Source organism: Stegodyphus dumicola, chromosome 3 (assembly GCF_044657685.1).
Source record: "Stegodyphus dumicola isolate Sdum_Otavi_A_Nest chromosome 3, ASM4465768v1".
Classification (NCBI taxonomy): domain Eukaryota; kingdom Metazoa; phylum Arthropoda; class Arachnida; order Araneae; family Eresidae; genus Stegodyphus; species Stegodyphus dumicola.
The window spans coordinates 169,362,756-169,381,226 of record NC_140770.1 but is presented as its reverse complement, the minus strand read 5'-3'; the positions used below and the strand labels follow the sequence as shown (position 1 = coordinate 169,381,226).

Here is an 18,471-nt window from a genome sequence, read left to right as displayed (position 1 = left end):
AATAAAGTAAACAAATAAATATTAAGCTTTTTATTTTTTGTAAATTTTGATACCCCTTAGATCATAATTGTTCTTTATTTCATAAATTCCGATTTCATATTTTTAATTGTATTATTTCTGCATGCCTTCTTACCAGATTTAAATTGATGATCTAATATCCGAAAAAATCCCAAATCTGGAATCGCCGAAGTCTCAACGAGTCCGAATTTCGGACTTTGTACCGTATAACCTTCAATGTATATTACTCCACCTTTCAAATGTGTTTTAACTGACATTAGATTAAAACATGATTTTGAGGTAACTGTGAATATTATACTTTATTAATTGAGAGCTGATCGTACTTTCAATAACCTAAATGTAGAGCTTATTCAAAGTAATAATCCCTTTAATGCAATCTATCATTTTAATTTCTAATGCATCTATCTAATTTTATTTTAAACTCAAAAAGTTATTAAACTGAAATTAAGAGATGCATGATTAAAATCACTTAGATCTTGGAACTAAACTACAGTAACAAGATAAATCAATATCTTTTTAATTAGCATGAAAATCTATTTTAAAAACGGGTACTTACTTAAACAATCAGAATTTTAATTTTTTGTATAAACTTCCATATACTTGGGAGAAAATTATTTTTAAACGAGTTGCTCAAACTAAGAAAGCTATATGTAAATATCTTGAACATAAACATACATAAATAATACCTTGAAAACATAAATAAATACCTTGAAAAAGGGATTGTCATCACCACATTGTCTTCGGAGGGATTCAGATTTTGGTTTATTCAGGCAATAAATGCTGTAAAGTTTATGGAAGGATTCACTCTGAGGGAAGAAAGAAAATTAATTCATAAATTGCAATGAAATATTTTTTAAATGATAGATAACTGTGAAGTACATAAAATCAATATTCTATTGTCACATTTTTCTCACACTTAAATCATTCTGAAGAATGACCAAATGGATGGGGGATCCTAAAGGGTTATTTTCTCATAATGTGAAAAAAAATTCTGGTTCAAAAAGTTGATGATGATGATGCCAAATTTGCTGAGGAAGCATTAATTGACATATACTTTTAAGATTTCCATCATGCATATACAGTGCAAAAACTGTTTCAGCTTTGAAAGGATATAAATTTAATGCTGAAAAACCTTGCTCAATTTTTTGCCACAATTTCATAAGCTCATAACATTTTTATGGTACTGATTTGAATTACAAGCATTTAATATGCACATCATCCATCAAACAGAAATGTTGCTGCAATTCCAACAACAAAAGTTGTGTAATGTACCCGGCTGAGTACTGGTTGGGTAAATGTGTTCTAGAAAATTGCTCAGCATTATGGATAGTGGAGACACATGCATTTGGTCCTTCATAAATCCCACAGAATAAAATCTCAGTGAAGTCACCTGATCCGCATCTTCCTCCAAAATGGAAAATTAGCCAGAACAGCCTTTACAACCTGTTTTTTACGAATGCAACAACCTGTCACAAATGCAACCTGCCTCACTAAATATTTTAAACCACTTCAAAACTGATTAAAGTTTTATTACAGCACTTGTTGCACACTAATAACAGTGCCTGTTCCTGCAAATGATAATTTGTACCAGCTTCAATGCTGTGGAGAGGATGACATTTTTGCTATCAATGCCTTCTAGTGGTACAAATTATGCCTGGTGATTCTCAGAAGGAGAGAAAAGAAAAATTTTTGAGTTAACTGTGGATATCACATTTATCAACTTATTTGAATAATTTTATTTTATGTTACCTTGGAATCAAGGTTTGTTTTTGCACTAACCTGTATGCAGTACCTTTGATTCTGTTCTCATACTAATTTTTAGATTCACAGAATTTGAAAATGTTCTATTAACTTTCTAATTTAAAATGCACAAACAGAGTTAGGCTAAATGAATTTTACTTCACTAAAGGTCTACTTTTTGTACTAATTCAGTGCTTTAAATGGGGTAAGAAGTCGCAATCTTCTTTGCAATTTTGTGATAGTGTTTTTTTCATTTTTTTAACAAATTTTCCGTATATTTTGTATACTTTCTATATATTTTTCATTAAACTTTTTCAATGTATTATTTGTTTAGTATTTTCACACTCTATTAAATACAGTTATGTTTGGCTTATACTATGATGTGATCATTGTCAATCTTTTGAATATTTATTCAGTTATGTTTTAATTTACCAATAATAAATGTAATTTTCTCTTTTAGTATTATGTATCTACATCATTGAAATGTATAATGGTAAGCTCCTAAATGCTTACAATTTTTTTTAAATCACATAAATGATAAATTTAAATGTGACCATAGATATATGAAAAAGTATTTAAATAAATAAAAAGATATAAATTATTTTCCTGCAAAATAATTGAGGAAAAACTTTAATGTAACACACAGTGGCAATTCTAAATTAGGGGTTCTCAAACAGTGGAGAATTTGAAGTTTCAGGGCAATGAGGTCAGCCCTTTTATTTACCTTTACTTAATTTTAGATTATGAATATATATAAACTACTTTTGTTCAAGTTTTAGTATTTATCAATATAATTTATCAATATAATATTTATCAATATAATCAATATAAATATCAAGTAATTGAAATTTAAATGATGGATTGGATTATTTAATTATGGCAAAGCACACGAGGGCTATATGCCTGGTAATTTAAATAAATGCATATGTATTTATTTTTCGAGCTTTGGAATGGAGGGGGGGTAGATCATCTAGCAATGGTGAAAGGAGCAGAAAAAGGTTCAGAACCACTGCTCTAAATCATCTGAGATGTCTACATGATACTTTTCGACAACATATTTCCAACCAATCTAAAAAAGAATATGTTTAAAATGAATTTTATATGAATTAACCGAACTATGAAAGTAAAAACTTAATTAGCATTATATCATATAAGTAAATTTTTATATGACAATAATGGAAAAATTTACAGTAACTCCTTACTCTTTGAACAAAGCACCTTCCAACAAGTTCAGGTGTACTACTGCAGCTCTCAAGATCTTTTAAAAAAGTGCTACAAAATTAAAAAAAGAATTTTAGCATACAAATTTGTAAATTCATTAAAAATTTTAAATTATTACTTATTTTTAAATATTACATCATCTGATCAGAAAGTATTCCCTCCCAGATGAAGCCAAATCAGTCATAGAAAAGGCATTCTTCATAGTTAATACTCTTTTTACAAAATTAGCAATTCATACAGGAACAGGATTTTCATTGAAACTTTATTCGCAACTTTCAAATTATTAACTTTATAAAAATGAATTATTTTCTGTTTAATAACATAAGAATAAATGTAATTACTTTAATTCATTTTGGTACAAAGTATGATATATCACAATCCTGAGTTATAGTCAAATTAGACTACATAACAGTCAAGCTAGGTTACATAACAATCGAGTTAGGTTATGGAAAAGCATTCAGGGACCTTAGAAAGATGCATTAACCTAGAACTTTGAAAAGAAACTGGCATATAAATGCTACATAAAGTCAAGAAAAAATAATAGCTCATTTAATTATTGAGAACAGTAGCCATTCATAATAAACTAATAGCTTTCAGTGAGTTTTTTTTTTTTTTTTTTTTTTTTTTTTTCTGTATGTCTACCAATGAGCAATTTTCATGAAAAAAAATGTATACATTAACCTTACCTTAGCATTAAAACCTTAGGCAAATTGGACTAATTAAAGGGCTCCATATGTGCTGAATCTTCCTTTATGATGCACCATATGGACAACTAGTCATGCATGCTTTGATTATTGGCACTGAAATGTACCAAAGACTGAGAAAAAGTTGGTTAAGGAAGCGTAATACTGCAGGCATGGTTTTACAGGGTAACACTTAGTCCAATCACTTAAATGCAGAAAATTTTGACTTCTACTGTACATAAGCATCACTGTTAAACATAACTATCCTTTTGTGGCAACAATCTTCTGGAAATTCTTTATTCAAAAAGAAGCACATTACCTGAACTGTTAAAAAATAATTCATTCATTAGCAAATGATGCATGCAGACGCTCAATAAAGGAACATGCCAATTATTGTACCAACTGAACTATGGGATACAACAATAAGGCCAGTGTGAGACAAAAGTTACAGGATTTGTAAACAATAATTTGACATCCTATACACAAAACAATTTGAGAAATCCTGAAGCTCATAAGGTAAAAACTGCTGTACAATAAATAGAAGGTCATACATCGTTGAAAAAATTATATTTTATCTCTTCAGTGTACTAGCAAATAATAAATTCCCTAGATTGAAATAATACAAATTCTAAGATGATAATTAAAACAGCTAGAAGACTTTAATATAATACACTGAGTTTGATTTACTTCAGTGTATCAGCTATTCATTAGATCTATAAAAATAGTATCTTACTTGCAGTGAAAGAAATAAATATCCTCCATATTTCCAAATAGGACATCTTTCTGATCAAAAAGAATAGATGGAACTATGTCTTTCATGGCAGGATTATCGATTTGTTTCATATAACCCTACAAAAAAGTTAAAAAAGTACATGCAGCATTAAAGGCAGTTTTATCTTGAATATACATATGCATATTTGATAGGAAGTTAGTTTGCTACCCTTGAAAAGTAAACTAATTTCTGGTCAATGATGATAATTACTTAGTTCATTGGTTACATTTTCACTTTTAATGATTTCATTTTAATAATTTCATTTTAAATATGCTCAAGAGTTAATTCAATTCATAAAATTCTAACTATTGTTTTCAAAGCAGGTAATATATTAAATAATCTACTAGAAAATAAATTATTATTTTATTACTTTGCCGCTTTAGTGCAAGTATTCGGCAATTTCTTACTTATAATTAACTTATTTACTTAAAACTTTACTTGAAAATTAAATTTACTCTTGTAAGAATTATATATTATGATTTGAAGATTGACAGACCCAGCAATTTCTTACTGATTTTTAATTCGCACTATGGATAATTTGTAACTCAATCTTACTTAACAGCTTTTGTCTTGATTCTTATTTGAGAAAAAGATGAAACGCTTTAGTTTCTATTAATTATAGTAAACTGATAAGAAGTTAGTTTGTTCCTCTCGAAAAGTCAACTAATTTCCAATGGCAATAATTACTTAGTTTGTTGGTTACATTTTCGCTTTCAACTATTTCATTTTAATAATTCTGTTTTAAATATGCTCAAGAGTTAATTCAATTCATAGAATTCTAATTATTGTTTTCAAAAGAGATAATATATTAAATAACCTACTAGAATATATATATAAGAAAAAATATGTAAAAGATTAAATTAGCAGCGTAAATTAATTTCCCTTTTCTATTCTAAAAATAGTAATCTCTCTGCACTGCGTCATTTCGAGATAAATCCATGTCATACGACTCTTACATAATTCTGGTGATGAAAATGGAACTAAAACTCAAACAGCCAATAATAATTTTACAGCAGTACTAATTACCCAATCAAAATACATTGAGAACCAAAACTAAGTCTGAATTAAGATTTCACCCTAAACATAATGCACTTGCTTTCTATGCTTTGGCCTAGCTGGACAGCAGTCTGTCTGCTCCTTCTTTTGTACTGCAAATTTATTAAAAATGTAAACTTTTTGGAATAGGCACAAATAATGTGTGAACTTGTTTGTGGTTGCAACATGTTTGCTGAAGTAAGTTGAATTAAATCTACCTCGACTGCCAAATTTCTTATTAATTGTGGATTGGAGTATCTCTAAGCCATCAAAATTCCTGTTGTTTATTACTTCTTAGTTTGTTTCTATTACATGTCTGTCTTCAAGTGACATCTTTCTAACTATGCAGAAAAGCTTCTTCAAGTTATAATGCAGAGAACCATCGTCAATATGTTGCAATTTTCTTTCACCAAGTCATCTTATTACATATATATATATTAAGATTTGAAGGGGGAGAAAAGAAGACTTACATCTAATATACTGCTTAATTCTGCAACATATGTCTTTTCTGTTTCTATTAACTCAGTCATGACATGGCTGGGGAAAAAAAAAAAAAAAAAAAAAGTATAAGAAATTTTTTCTTAAAAATATTAGTAATGTAACAAGAAACTTTTATAAAAATCTAATAGAAATATACTAAGAATGAGAATAAAAAGCAGAATTTTTGACAATCTCACAAGGATGAAATAATGTAAGAAAGTGCTGTTTTATGTATTTTAATGCTAAAAAGCACTAAATGGTAAACAAATTATATAAAGAGAGATAATTGTTTAATTATGAATTGCATTTTTAATCTCAACTTGCTAGATAAACTTATTAAAATCAGCATCCAATTAATTGGGGTAATATGAAGGATAATTTCTATGGTTAAATCAAAATCACCGTTAACCTGAGTGTAATTAAAAAGACACAGGAAAGAGGAATAAACCATACTGTAATTAAAAGATAAATAATACTAACTACTTACTTATATTTTCAAACAGTTTAATCTGGAGAATAAGTTTGTTCAATTACATAAATTAAATTATTATACAAAATTCTCACCAGTACATAAATGCACTCTTTCTCTTGTTTTGTCTCTTCCTGCATCTATCTATATTTATCTTCATTTCATGATGCACATGTCAGTTATTTTAGTTTACATACTCTTGTACTTTGATAGAAGACAATGTAAAAAAGAAGATTAACGGCTATATGTCCAATTTGTTTTTCAGATACAGCAATTTACTTTTAATGGATGATCTAATAATGCTTATACATTCCAGATTATGTATAATTACATTACATACTATAAAAACAATTCCCAAATACTATGACATCATCTGTTATCAATGCCCTAATCCCATGCAATTTTCTTTTATTTCCTTAGAGAATTTCATTTTATGCTGGTAGTCTGTAATACTAATTTTTAATTGTTCCATAGTAAACAAACTTTTGTTCTTTGGCAGGTCCTAGTTAAACCACACTATGGTGACCCGCCAGGAGTAACTGAGAATTGACTGTATATGTCTTTTCCAAGAATGTAACATTATTACAAATGTCAAGAACTTGGTCTAGCTTTATTTACATAACAACTGCAGATTATATTTAGGTTGTACAGAAATGAATGGCACAAATACTTCCACAGAGCAGAATACAATTTATTAACAAAAAACTGATAGTACATCAGTCAGAAATAATCCCCACTCATAATGCCCCCCCCTGCCATCTGGCTGGGAGATCCCGAAAGCACTTTGGTAAAAACCAGTTGGTGGGGGAGTTGGTGCACCAACTATGGACAACTGCATGAAATTCTACAGAAGATTCAACATGTTGCCCTCTGACTGTGTCCTTCATGTTGTCAAGCAAGGGCGTAGTCCAAGGTCTTGGTTCGAGGTCCGAGGTAAACCCATTTCGCACACACATTTTTCATCTCCAAATCACCATGCAATGTTCCTTGCACAAACCCTATCTCTTCCTGCATATTATTGAATGTTATGTGCCTATTCGCGATGATCAAATCTGACACAGCTGCCACATTTACTGCTGTATGCGATGTTGCTGGTCATCCCGTGCTGATAACTTTGGCTGCGGCCTCCACTACACTGCTGAATGTGGCTAACTAACGGGATACGGTACGCCTTGAGGGTGCTTTGTTTTCACACACAGACACCATGCGACAATGGATCTCACTACCTTGTATCCCTTCCTTCCATAGGAATCTCGCTGTCCAACGCAGACTGTGATAATCACCTTCCATTATTGCTGCTCATGCTCTCCATGACGACGGTAAAAGGAACAGGCGCTGAATTATACCGTTCACTTATGGCCAGCTCCATCTATGCATTCTGAGTAGCTTATGCCCCCTTGTGTCTATTTCACTTGTTTTCCCTTCACATAGTGTAACAGTTTTATTGTGAGAGCTGTTGTGTCAATCATTTATTTATGATGCAAGTATTTAGCAATCTCTTTGTAACTCTATATTTTTATGCTTGAATACATGGCAGATACACTCCTTTTACTTTACTGACAATTGCTTTGACATCTGAATATCAATAATTTCTTTTCAGATTGTTGCCAGTTTAATAAATTTTTTGAAACCTAAAATACATTTTTAATCTTAAGTTCTTTGAAAGAAATCTTTGGTAAAGACAATATATCATTAAATCTAATTTTACTAATTGGTCAGTTTCATTTACATAATAAGCAATGTGGACTGCTATGAAATATACAAAAGAACTTATTTCATAATGATTAATTTCCATTTTTTACAGATAATATAAATATTACATGATTTCCTATTGCATTTTTAAAGATTTCATAATTGTTTAAGATCTAGTTATGGAAAACTATAATAAAAATCATATTTAGAGATAACAGCTAAAATATTTCCATTTTTTTCAACTACAGAATTAATAAAGTACGTTAAAACTTTTTTTAAATGTGTGGGTATATTTAAAAATAAAGCACATGTATTGCAGATATTCTTATTCATTTTTTTAACTGTTTCACTGACTTCTGTACAATGAATATTCTTTTGACATAAAAATTTGTTCAATATTTACATATGTGTTATAATTACCTTATAAATGAAATCTGAATTGAATTTTAGTTATGTTATTTGATGTAACAATGACCATAAAATTCAAGAAGCATATAGCTCTTTCAGGAAAAAAAAATTTCTTACCCTTGTTTCAGTTTTAACAGATCTGCACTATTTCTTTGAGCAGGTGTGCTTTCTGCAGTTTCAATTGGTCGAAAGTAATTAGATTCATCCTCATTTTCTTCAAAACATATTTCAATTGTTGTCTAGAATAAATCGATTATTAAATTAATAAAGAGTTGCATTTCTTAATTGTTTTATTATTTAATAAAATTACATGTTAAAAAGTTTAAAAACATGAAAGCTATAAATACATTAATCTTTTCTTTGTTATATGCAAAAGCTTTCCTAAACAGGGAATAATAAAACGTTTGATGCAGAAAAAAAAATAAAAAAACTACTGTATAATGCAACAGGAAAATTTTCAGAAAACATAATATAATGCTATCCAAGCTCATAGAGTATATCTCTAAAATTTGGGCATAGAAGGCCCACTGATGGCCTTCAGACCCATAGCAGCCTGAAGAAAGATTAATAAAATTTATTATTATTATTATCGACTGTAAACTTCCTGAGGTGTACATGTTTCCATATTTTGGGCCATTTCAGGCTTGTTAAAAATATCACTTAGAATTGATTTTACTGAATTTGCTGCTTTGGTATGTATTCTACATTTATACACTCACTTCCAAAAGTTAAGCACAAAGATGTAAAATGCAAAAATATCACCAAATACTGCTTTGATTGACACAAAACTTGGCAGGAAAGTAACATATATATTTATGCATAAAATAAAACCAATAATTATATACAGAAATGAAAACAATATTAAATTTTTGTAAGTTATCAGATAATGATAATGACATACTGGAGACTTAAATAGAATTATGTATAAAGTGAAAATAAAGAGCATAAAATGAAAAAAAAAAAAAAAAGGACATTAATAGGGTATGCGATCCCTCTCATCTGTATACAAAGTTTACTTCTTGTGACCATGCTTTCAAATAGGTGGTCAACCACCGCAGAATTAAGCAATTGCCATTCTTCTTGTAGAGCAGTTTCCAGCTCAATAAAAGTGGCTGGACGTGGGAAACGTGAACATACGGCCGAGAGCATCCCAAAGATTTTCAAAGGGATTAAGGTCGGGCGAATATGCTGGCCACGCCATACGCACAATCCCTTCACTCTCCAGGTAGTCATCAACGATGTCAGCTCTATGGGGACGTGCATTATCGTCCATTAAAACAAAAGTAGGGCCAACTGCTGCAGCATACAATCTCACAACAACGGGTTCTAGGACTTCATCTCAATACTGGACAACCGTCAAAGAGCCTAGTTTAAAGATGTGCAGGCCAGTGCGGTATCCTAATCAAATCCCTGCCCACACCATAATGCTTGTGCCTCGGAATGCGTGATGTTTGGGGACTGATTGCGTGTTCATTGTTTGCGCCATATCCTTATACGCTTGTCATCTGGCTCCAGAACAAATCTTGAATCATCAGTAAACATGGCATTGCCCCAGTCAGACACATTCCAATTGACTTGTTCCCGGCACCACTGTAACCGTGCCCCTCTTGATTGGATGGATAGAGGAACACAAACTCAAGGCACCCGGATGTACAATCCACTCATATGTAATCTTCGGTGTACAGTAGCTGCAGATGTCGCCTTACCAATGGACGCTGTAACCACAGATGCCACACATGTGGAGATCACTGTGCAATTTTGCTTGGCTACAATAGCAATATATCGATCTTCCATGGGGGCTGTAACCCTTGGTCGACCGGCTACGGGTCTTTGGACAACTGTCTGTGTGGTTTGGAATTGTTTCCATAAACATGAAAGTACAGAATGATGAACGCTGAAGAAAAGAGCAACATTTGTGATGGACTATCCTGCTTCAATGCGCCCCACAGCACGCCAGCACTCACAATCTCCCATTCGTCTTCTGTCATAGAAACACCTATGTCTTGAAAACAAATTGTATGAAAATTTTAAACACCTATCAGCATTTACAATCAACTTCTAGAACCCTTCATAAAGCTGGATTCTTATACGACTGCCTTTTTTGCATATTTCTTGACATGAAAGCGCAATTGGCTGTTACCTAATATATTTGCATACTTCCATCTATCTCTGCAGCGAATTGCATCCTCTTCAATTCTGATTGGCTTCCGGAAATTAGCATTTTCCTCTCAGTGCTTAACTTTTGGAAGTGAGTGTATTTATCTTAATCACAGCTTAAAATTTAAGAATGTAATATTCTAATATACATTTAAAATGGCAATTTAAATTTCTTAGGCTTATCTTTTATTTGAACTTCACACTAACACTAACTTTGATCTATTTACAACACTTTTAACCAAGAATAACCATATTTGTTACTCAGCATTTATTCCTAAATATTGGGGAATGATGAAGCACTGTACAGCCTTGTTGCTTTAAAATGCATCTCAGATTGGTCTTTTTAAGTATTGAAACTGGCTACTGCAGATTTAGCAAGACCAAGGCTAGATTAAACAATAAGCAAAATAAGCATGTGCTTAGGGTATCAAGGAAAGGAGGCACCACAAAAAATTTCAATCGCAGACTTTTCACAGAATGCTGCAGCTAAAACAAGACTGAGAGTGAAGAAGTGGTAGGGAAAAGAGGCACAAAGGTATGTAGTGGCACCAAAATCTTTTAAGCGCTTAGGTTTTCTAAAAGTCTTAATTCCGTCCTGAGCTATGCAGATAAAAGTATAAAATAAAAAAGAGTATTTTCAACTAACTATAGAAGCAATGCATATTTTTATTTCCTTAATTTTCAGCTCATAATATATAAAAATATAAAAAAATGCAGATTTTTTAAGATTTGTACAGTAAATTCTTCCTAAACATGGGAGTTACACCACACAGGGAAAAATAACATTTCACAAAGTAACTTTTAATGGAAAAGTGTTAGGTATAACTCAAATTAAGAAGGTATAGATAATTTATATAAATCTAAATATTGTTGCAATTAAATGGAAAAAAATGTTACTAAAAGGATTTCTATTAATGCTAGTAAGTACAATTATTTGTTAAAAAGCTGGTGATTTTTGTTTAGGACCATGACTTATACAAATTAAATTTCATAATTTAGGAGCGCAGAGTTTTTCAATGCCTCTAATTAGGTGCCCTCTGGTTTCTTCATTTGGGTCAATATCTATAGTAAAATCAGACAGTTCATGTGCCCTTTTTCAATGAATCATTTAACTTTTTGTAAGTTAAAGGCATATTTTCTTTTTCATTATCACTGCTTTCATTATCAACTGGTGTTACAGGATCATCCAATTCTTCACTCATCAATTCTTGATTAATTCTTTGACTTCTCTTTCTTCCACTTCTGAAAACCCTTTGTCACCAATTATTTTTGCATTATGTATGATTTCTTTGGTTTTACTTTCAGTCAATTGAAATCCTTAAAAATTGCTAAAACCTTTTAGCCAAAGCTGATGAAGGCAAGCATAAAATGTTGACAAATGAATGTTGAACCAACCATACATGAATAAAATTCTAGTATTGGGCAGATTAAATGGAAACAATTCAGATAACGTATATATGTGATATTGCGTTTCACAAATCCATTCTTGATAAGGGTTTACCGTATTTTGGTAAGAATCTTTTGAAATCTAGTATTTTTAACACTATTAAGAGCCTATAAGTAATAAAATATAAATAAAATATAAAAAATATAAAACCATAGATAAAATAAAATATAAAATTTAGGTAAAAGCTTGTCTCTGACTTAATAATGTAACAGGGCTGAGATATAACCATGTTATCTAATATGATAAACTAGACATATATTGCTAAACTATCTGAATGCTGCTCCTGTGATAGAAGAAATTTTTGCTTTTAAGTTTTATATAGTTAAATTTATTAAAAAATTTGCCTTACATACATTTAGAAAAGCTGATTTTGTTTGGAAATGTCTTTCTTTTTTTTTTTTTTTTTCATTGACTTTTTTTCTCTTTTTCTGTGCAGGCCAAGTTTAGCTGCAAGTATTACTTTAAAAAATAAGTGTTTCTATTCAAAAGTTACTACACCTGTTTAAAATTAAGAAAATTTGCACATTACGTCGAATTTCTGAAAAACTAATGGACAGACTTTTAATGAAATTTGGTATGAATATACATTTATAACAGATTAAAGCCATTCAAATGTCATTTTACATACGCATGATTATCAGTAAAGCTCATAGTGCAGGGATGCCCCAAATCCATATTGTGATATTGAACTGAAAATGAATTTAATATGGGTTATGGCCCCCTCTCACAGGCAAACAGTTAATATAGTGTGATGGCATACTGCACAGAAAGCAGCTGTGGAGTCCCTGTGGCACTTAATCCCATTACAGCAAGGCAGTTTTCAACCCTGGGATGGTTTTCGAAGGGAAATGATGAGATGAAATTGCCCTGCCAAGAGCGTCTCAAACACGTTCTATATGGTTAACCCTCTCGCTGCGCATCCCGTGATTTCCACAAGCAACGTAAAAGTAGCAAAATTTGCACAACCCGCAATTTCCGCGGGGATGAAGTTTTGCCGTCTATTTAACTGTGCAACCCGCTCTTTCCCCGTTCAAAGTTTCCTTTTGGCTTTTCTGTAATTTTTAATTGTTTATTTAGATGTGGGCTAATAGATAGCATTAGTTGTCAACATTTCTGCCAAATATACAAGAATACGTGATGTAGCAGTTCATGCGCTTTTCAGAGCTCAAAGATGTCTGGCAGGAAGCGTTTTGCAAGTGATATAACCTATATTCCTGACAATATTTCCAACACTGATAGTAGTTCTAACTCTGATTTCAAGTATATTGAAGACAGTTATAGCAAAACTGATGAGAATTTCTCGGATTCCTCTGCAGATAGTGAAGAATCTGAAAATTCAGTTTATATTGAAAATGTTCGACAGTGGTGCAAAATTGATATGCAAAATATTACATTATGAAAATACTTTCATTAGTATATATGTTTTACCTATGTATTTTATAAAATAAATCATAATTTAACCAATATTAATTTCCAAAATTTTCCTTTTATATCATTATTCTTCAATTTCAGTATTTTGACAATCTTTTACTATGATCTAATTCTATATTAAAAAAAAACCTCTTTTACAAAAAATTTTTGTAAATTTTAACTCTAAAATATATGTAGATTTGAAATATGTAATAAAAAATGCACATTTTTCTAACCTATTTTGATAAAAAAAAGTATGCAGTGAGAGGGTTAAGGTCAGAAGATCTAGCTGGCCACTCCATCCTCACTTTACAGTGATCATCGACCAGCTCAGCCCTAAGTGGGCGAGTGTTGCTGTTTATTAACAGGACCAACTGCACCCCTGAAAAATTGAACATAATGCTCTAAGAATTCCTCTCTATATCTCATAGCAGTCAGGAAGCCTTTGTCAAATACAGCAGGGGGTGTGCAGTTGTTTAACATAATGCCTGCACAAATCATTACACCTCCACTACCGTAATGATCCCTTTCTCTGATGAGGGAAGATGGTATCATGTTCCAAGCTACAGTATGCTGATACAAGTATGCTGAGAATTAGTGTCCAGGCTGAATCTCAACTTATCTGTAGAAAGAACAGTGCTCCACAGAAAATGTTAAACACGCTCTTGTTTGTACTGCAATGAGTGAGATGGAAACTACAGGTCTTCTGGCATACAGCCCTAGCTCATAAACCGTTGGTCAACAGTAGACCATGAAACTCAAGTTCTAGAGGCAGCATACAACTCAGATGAGAGCAGTGAAGCTAGAGCAATCCTACTCTGCTGCACGGAAAGTGCCAAATAATGATTTTTATTTGTCATTGTGGATCTTCTTTGAACTTGTCCAGGTCTTTTCGATATGGATCCAGTGTCTTGAAATTGTATCCACAAATTACAGATGACACTGGGTTTTACATTGAGCTCTGTAGCACTTGTGATTGGCCTACTTCCAATCTATCAATCTCCATCTCATTCAGTTATCCATAAATTCATGACTACTCATGTTACCTGATACATTAATAATACTTTCCTGACTCTCGCAAGAAACTTGATTAATGTTGTTAAAGAGCATACAAATCTCTGCCTTGTGTGCTTATACAACATTTACAATCACAGTTCCACAGACATGTACAAATAAGTTTATGTATTCTACTCTGAATATTTGCATAATTTCTCAACAGCATAATTAATATCTTAGTTACACGCTTTTTATAAAAATAGGCATAATTTGCCCAGTTCTCTTAATTTTGCACTCGAGCGAATATTCCAATTCCTATCAAGTCTTCTATTCTGTTACATTGCTGTTTTTAACTCATACCAATAGCCTTTAGACAGCCTATATAAATTTCATTTTTTAGACTTCTTTGTGCATAACATTCTTACAATCTGAAGATTTTAGATAGATCTTTTACAAAATGGATTTATTTCATTACACTAAAAAAGAATTTGTATAAGATGCCACAGGTTTTCTTTGAAATTGGTTTCCTAGTTAACAGAAAACAATGCTAACAGATTGTAAATTGATTTAATAAGATTTCCTGATCTCTGCATATGTGTGTAAAAAAGAACACAGTAAAAGGAAGTGATTAATATTAAAGAACTCAGGAAATTTACACCTTTGCAAAATATGTACTGATATCTGAAAACCAACTTACAGCCTTTTTTCTACTCATAACAGTTTAACATAACAAAACTAATCATTCTCATTTTTTTTTTTTTTTTTTTAAGATGGGTGTACAATCAACTGTTTTTTCAAGGACTGGATTATTTAATTACAGCATAGCACTCAAAAATGTCTCCCTAAGTAGAGATATGCTTTCTTAAAAGCTCTCTATTGTAAATTCGCTCATTATAGAAGGTACTATATAAAGTGTATGTGATGAGATGTACTATACAAACTGTATATAGAATAAAAGGAGTTATTTTATGAATTTTTCGAAGATGAGAAAAAGTGTGAAGAAATAATTTCACATTTTATCTGCAAACAACTTCAATACATTTCATGCAACTGTTATATAAGGTCATAAAGTCATCTTATCACATAACACATTTTTCTGTATACAACATTTTATGCTATTTTTGCATGGTATATCCTCTTATTACAGTAGGGGGAAAAGGAGAAAGAAACTTTAATCAACTATTTTAAGTCAGACATCAATTTTTCACAAAATACTAAAAATCTCACTTTAGTTCCCTTTCTAAAAAGCTTTTTGTCTCCGTCAGGTGATATTCGTCGTAAAGGAGGATGTGAAGGCACTTTGGGCTCTGGCACCACAGCTTGAACAGGACGTACTGGCTTGACTGCAAGTTTCTCTAGACTAGATTTTCGTTTTTCACATACAGTCTGCATGTCTTCAAGTCGTTTTAAAACCTGTAAATCACAAAACATTTAGTAAACACTAAATGAAATAACAAACGATATATTTAACAATATTGAAACTTAATGTAGTAGTGATAAATACAAAATATATAGTAACATATCAGTGATAAGTAACTCACGGCCATTCAAGATATTGCATAACTCAGTATATTAATGATTTACTTACATCCTATGTATGCAAGAGGTTTTCTTCATCCTCTAGCATGCTTTAAAAAATCAATAAGCCATGAATTTTAACAAATAATTTAACTGAAAATGCATGGTAAGGCAGCGGCATATTATGAACATATGTGTGGGTGTATGCAATATGAAATACCCCTTAAAGGCTCCTTTCAACATTTTTTGCCCCTTTCTATCTTAAAAATAATAAAATGCTTATAATCAATATTTCCATTTAAAAAATAATCCCTGGCAAGCAATTCTTATACAACACTCATAATGAATATACTTATATAATGACAATTGATCTTTTAGCCAATTGCTACATTTTGCAAACCAAAACCTTAAAATAACCATCAGAAATAAAGTGGATCGATAACTTCACTAAAATACATATTGCAATCTGCTGCTTCTCTTTCTTACTTTAAATACGTTATTATAAACATGTGAAAAGTATAAACATAATTATTGAAAAATGGGTGCCATTTTTTCCCAAATGAACTGTGTGTTTTTTGCTCAAGAAACTATTTTTGGGGAAGGTTCAAGAATAAATAAGTAGTCGACTAACCATGACTGCAGCTAGATATGTATGCAACACCTTTATTACTACATTATGTCACCACATCTAAATTGTCATTACATATATATAAATTACATATATATATAAAATCACGTAGCAATGAAATTTGAAATTTGCCTACAGGTGTTCCTCAACTCTAATTTTAAAAATAAAAAAGCTTACTGACAATATTTCTTCTTTTATTATATTGCACATTTTAATCAATATTTTAAAAATCCCCACTGGAATGCAATGGGCCAAGTCAAGAAAGATGAGTATAAAAAAATTGTACTATTGAATTATCCGAACAACAACAAGAATTACTGGACAAAGCACTAGGTCGTCGAAGTAAGCAACCCAGAATTTTACGAAAATGTATTTTATCTGACAGCCCACTAATGGTTACTTACACAGTTTTGGAATGTAAGTTTTGTTTGTGGTTTGTGCTTGTGTGGATTTTTTTTTTTTTTTTTTTTTTCTTCTTGTAAGGAATCGTAATGGAACTGTGGAGTTTGCCTACTAATTACAAAGAAAGTGTAGCATTTTTTCAGAAATAAGGCATTTTGCCTAACATTAGAGTGTACAAATGTATACCCCATAAAGCAACATCTTACAAACTATCGAACAATATGGAGATACACTCTTAAAAACTACCAGCAAAGACGACACATTGACAGAATACGACACATTTGACTAGCATTATTTATCTCTGATATAGATTATAGAAATCTTGCAACTCAAAATTAGTTGACGAGATGATTCTGATAATAGTTTTTTCTGAACAAGTGCAATTCTAATGTTTTTTAAGTTGAAACTGGTCACTGTGTATATGGAGAGCAGTGGAAAGTTGCTCTACAATGCTGAGAATTAGACAAGTCTCTGATTTTTTTTTTTTTAAAGTTAAAATACATCCCTGTTATGAAGGAAACAGAAAGTTAAATGTTTTACTATGGATGTTCTTTTTTTAAAATTTAATTAATTTGTTGCTGTTTTATGAAATTTTGAGTCTTTCATTATGGATCTTTGTTTTATGTAATTTGTATTGTTTCATGACAGATCCTTCTCGCATTTTTGATTCAGTTTATTCATTGCTATTTCATGTAAATTTCACGCCATCACTTTTTTAAAATGGCTATTGCTTTTTGCATATTACGTTGGCGAAAAATTAGTCACTGACAATTGACGACTTTGTGGAAAGGTTAGGTAGATAATGCAAGAATACCCTCTAAAAAATAATAAATAAATACATTTTCAATATATATAGTCTAAATTTATAGATAGAATGAAATGTGGATATAATAAACACACTATAAAGAATTATTTTTCTGAAAATATGAGACTTCTGTAAAGAATTTTTAAGGAAATTTGGCTTTTGTTCCCATAAAACATGAGGGAAAACTATGAACATCTTATTCAGTCAAACAGTTCAATAACTGGGAACTGAACCTGAAATCAGCTATCAGTATTTAAAATGAAATGAGGCAGACAGAGCACATAAAAATCAATTTTCAATATCTCGATCAAGAACAAAGAAGCTGTAAATTTTAAAAAAATGTATTCTATCTAGTGTTTTACTATCAAGTTTCAAAACAGTACATAAATATTCACAGGCTCTCAAATTCAACATACCTCTTAAAATGAACCAGGCATAGAACGGTACTAATTTTAGTGAAATCCTCTATGTAGTTTAAGAAAAGTGTAACTTAAGTCTCTGCTCTTCAAGAAGCAAAAATACTCAACTTTTATGTCATATCTCATTCATCGCTTTAAATGATGAAATTTGGCATATTATGATGAATAGTT

The 18,471-nt window shown here is 31.1% G+C and overlaps 1 protein-coding gene across 4 annotated transcripts in view; it reads right to left on the bottom strand.

Moving 5' to 3' along the window:
• Positions 1 to 18,471, bottom strand: part of LOC118194573 (guanine nucleotide exchange factor DBS-like) — a 381,336-nt gene that overhangs the window by 50,122 nt on the left and 312,743 nt on the right. For all 4 annotated transcript variants that reach the window (XM_085813601.1, XM_085813600.1, XM_085813602.1 and 1 more), the window contains 6 exons: positions 15,756 to 15,941; positions 8,636 to 8,757; positions 5,940 to 6,006; positions 4,396 to 4,511; positions 2,961 to 3,030; positions 726 to 824 (listed from right to left, as the gene is read on the bottom strand). In XM_085813601.1, the coding sequence (XP_085669727.1) occupies positions 726 to 824; positions 2,961 to 3,030; positions 4,396 to 4,511; positions 5,940 to 6,006; positions 8,636 to 8,757; positions 15,756 to 15,941 (660 nt within the window). The remainder of the gene's footprint in view (positions 1 to 725; positions 825 to 2,960; positions 3,031 to 4,395; positions 4,512 to 5,939; positions 6,007 to 8,635; positions 8,758 to 15,755; positions 15,942 to 18,471) is intronic.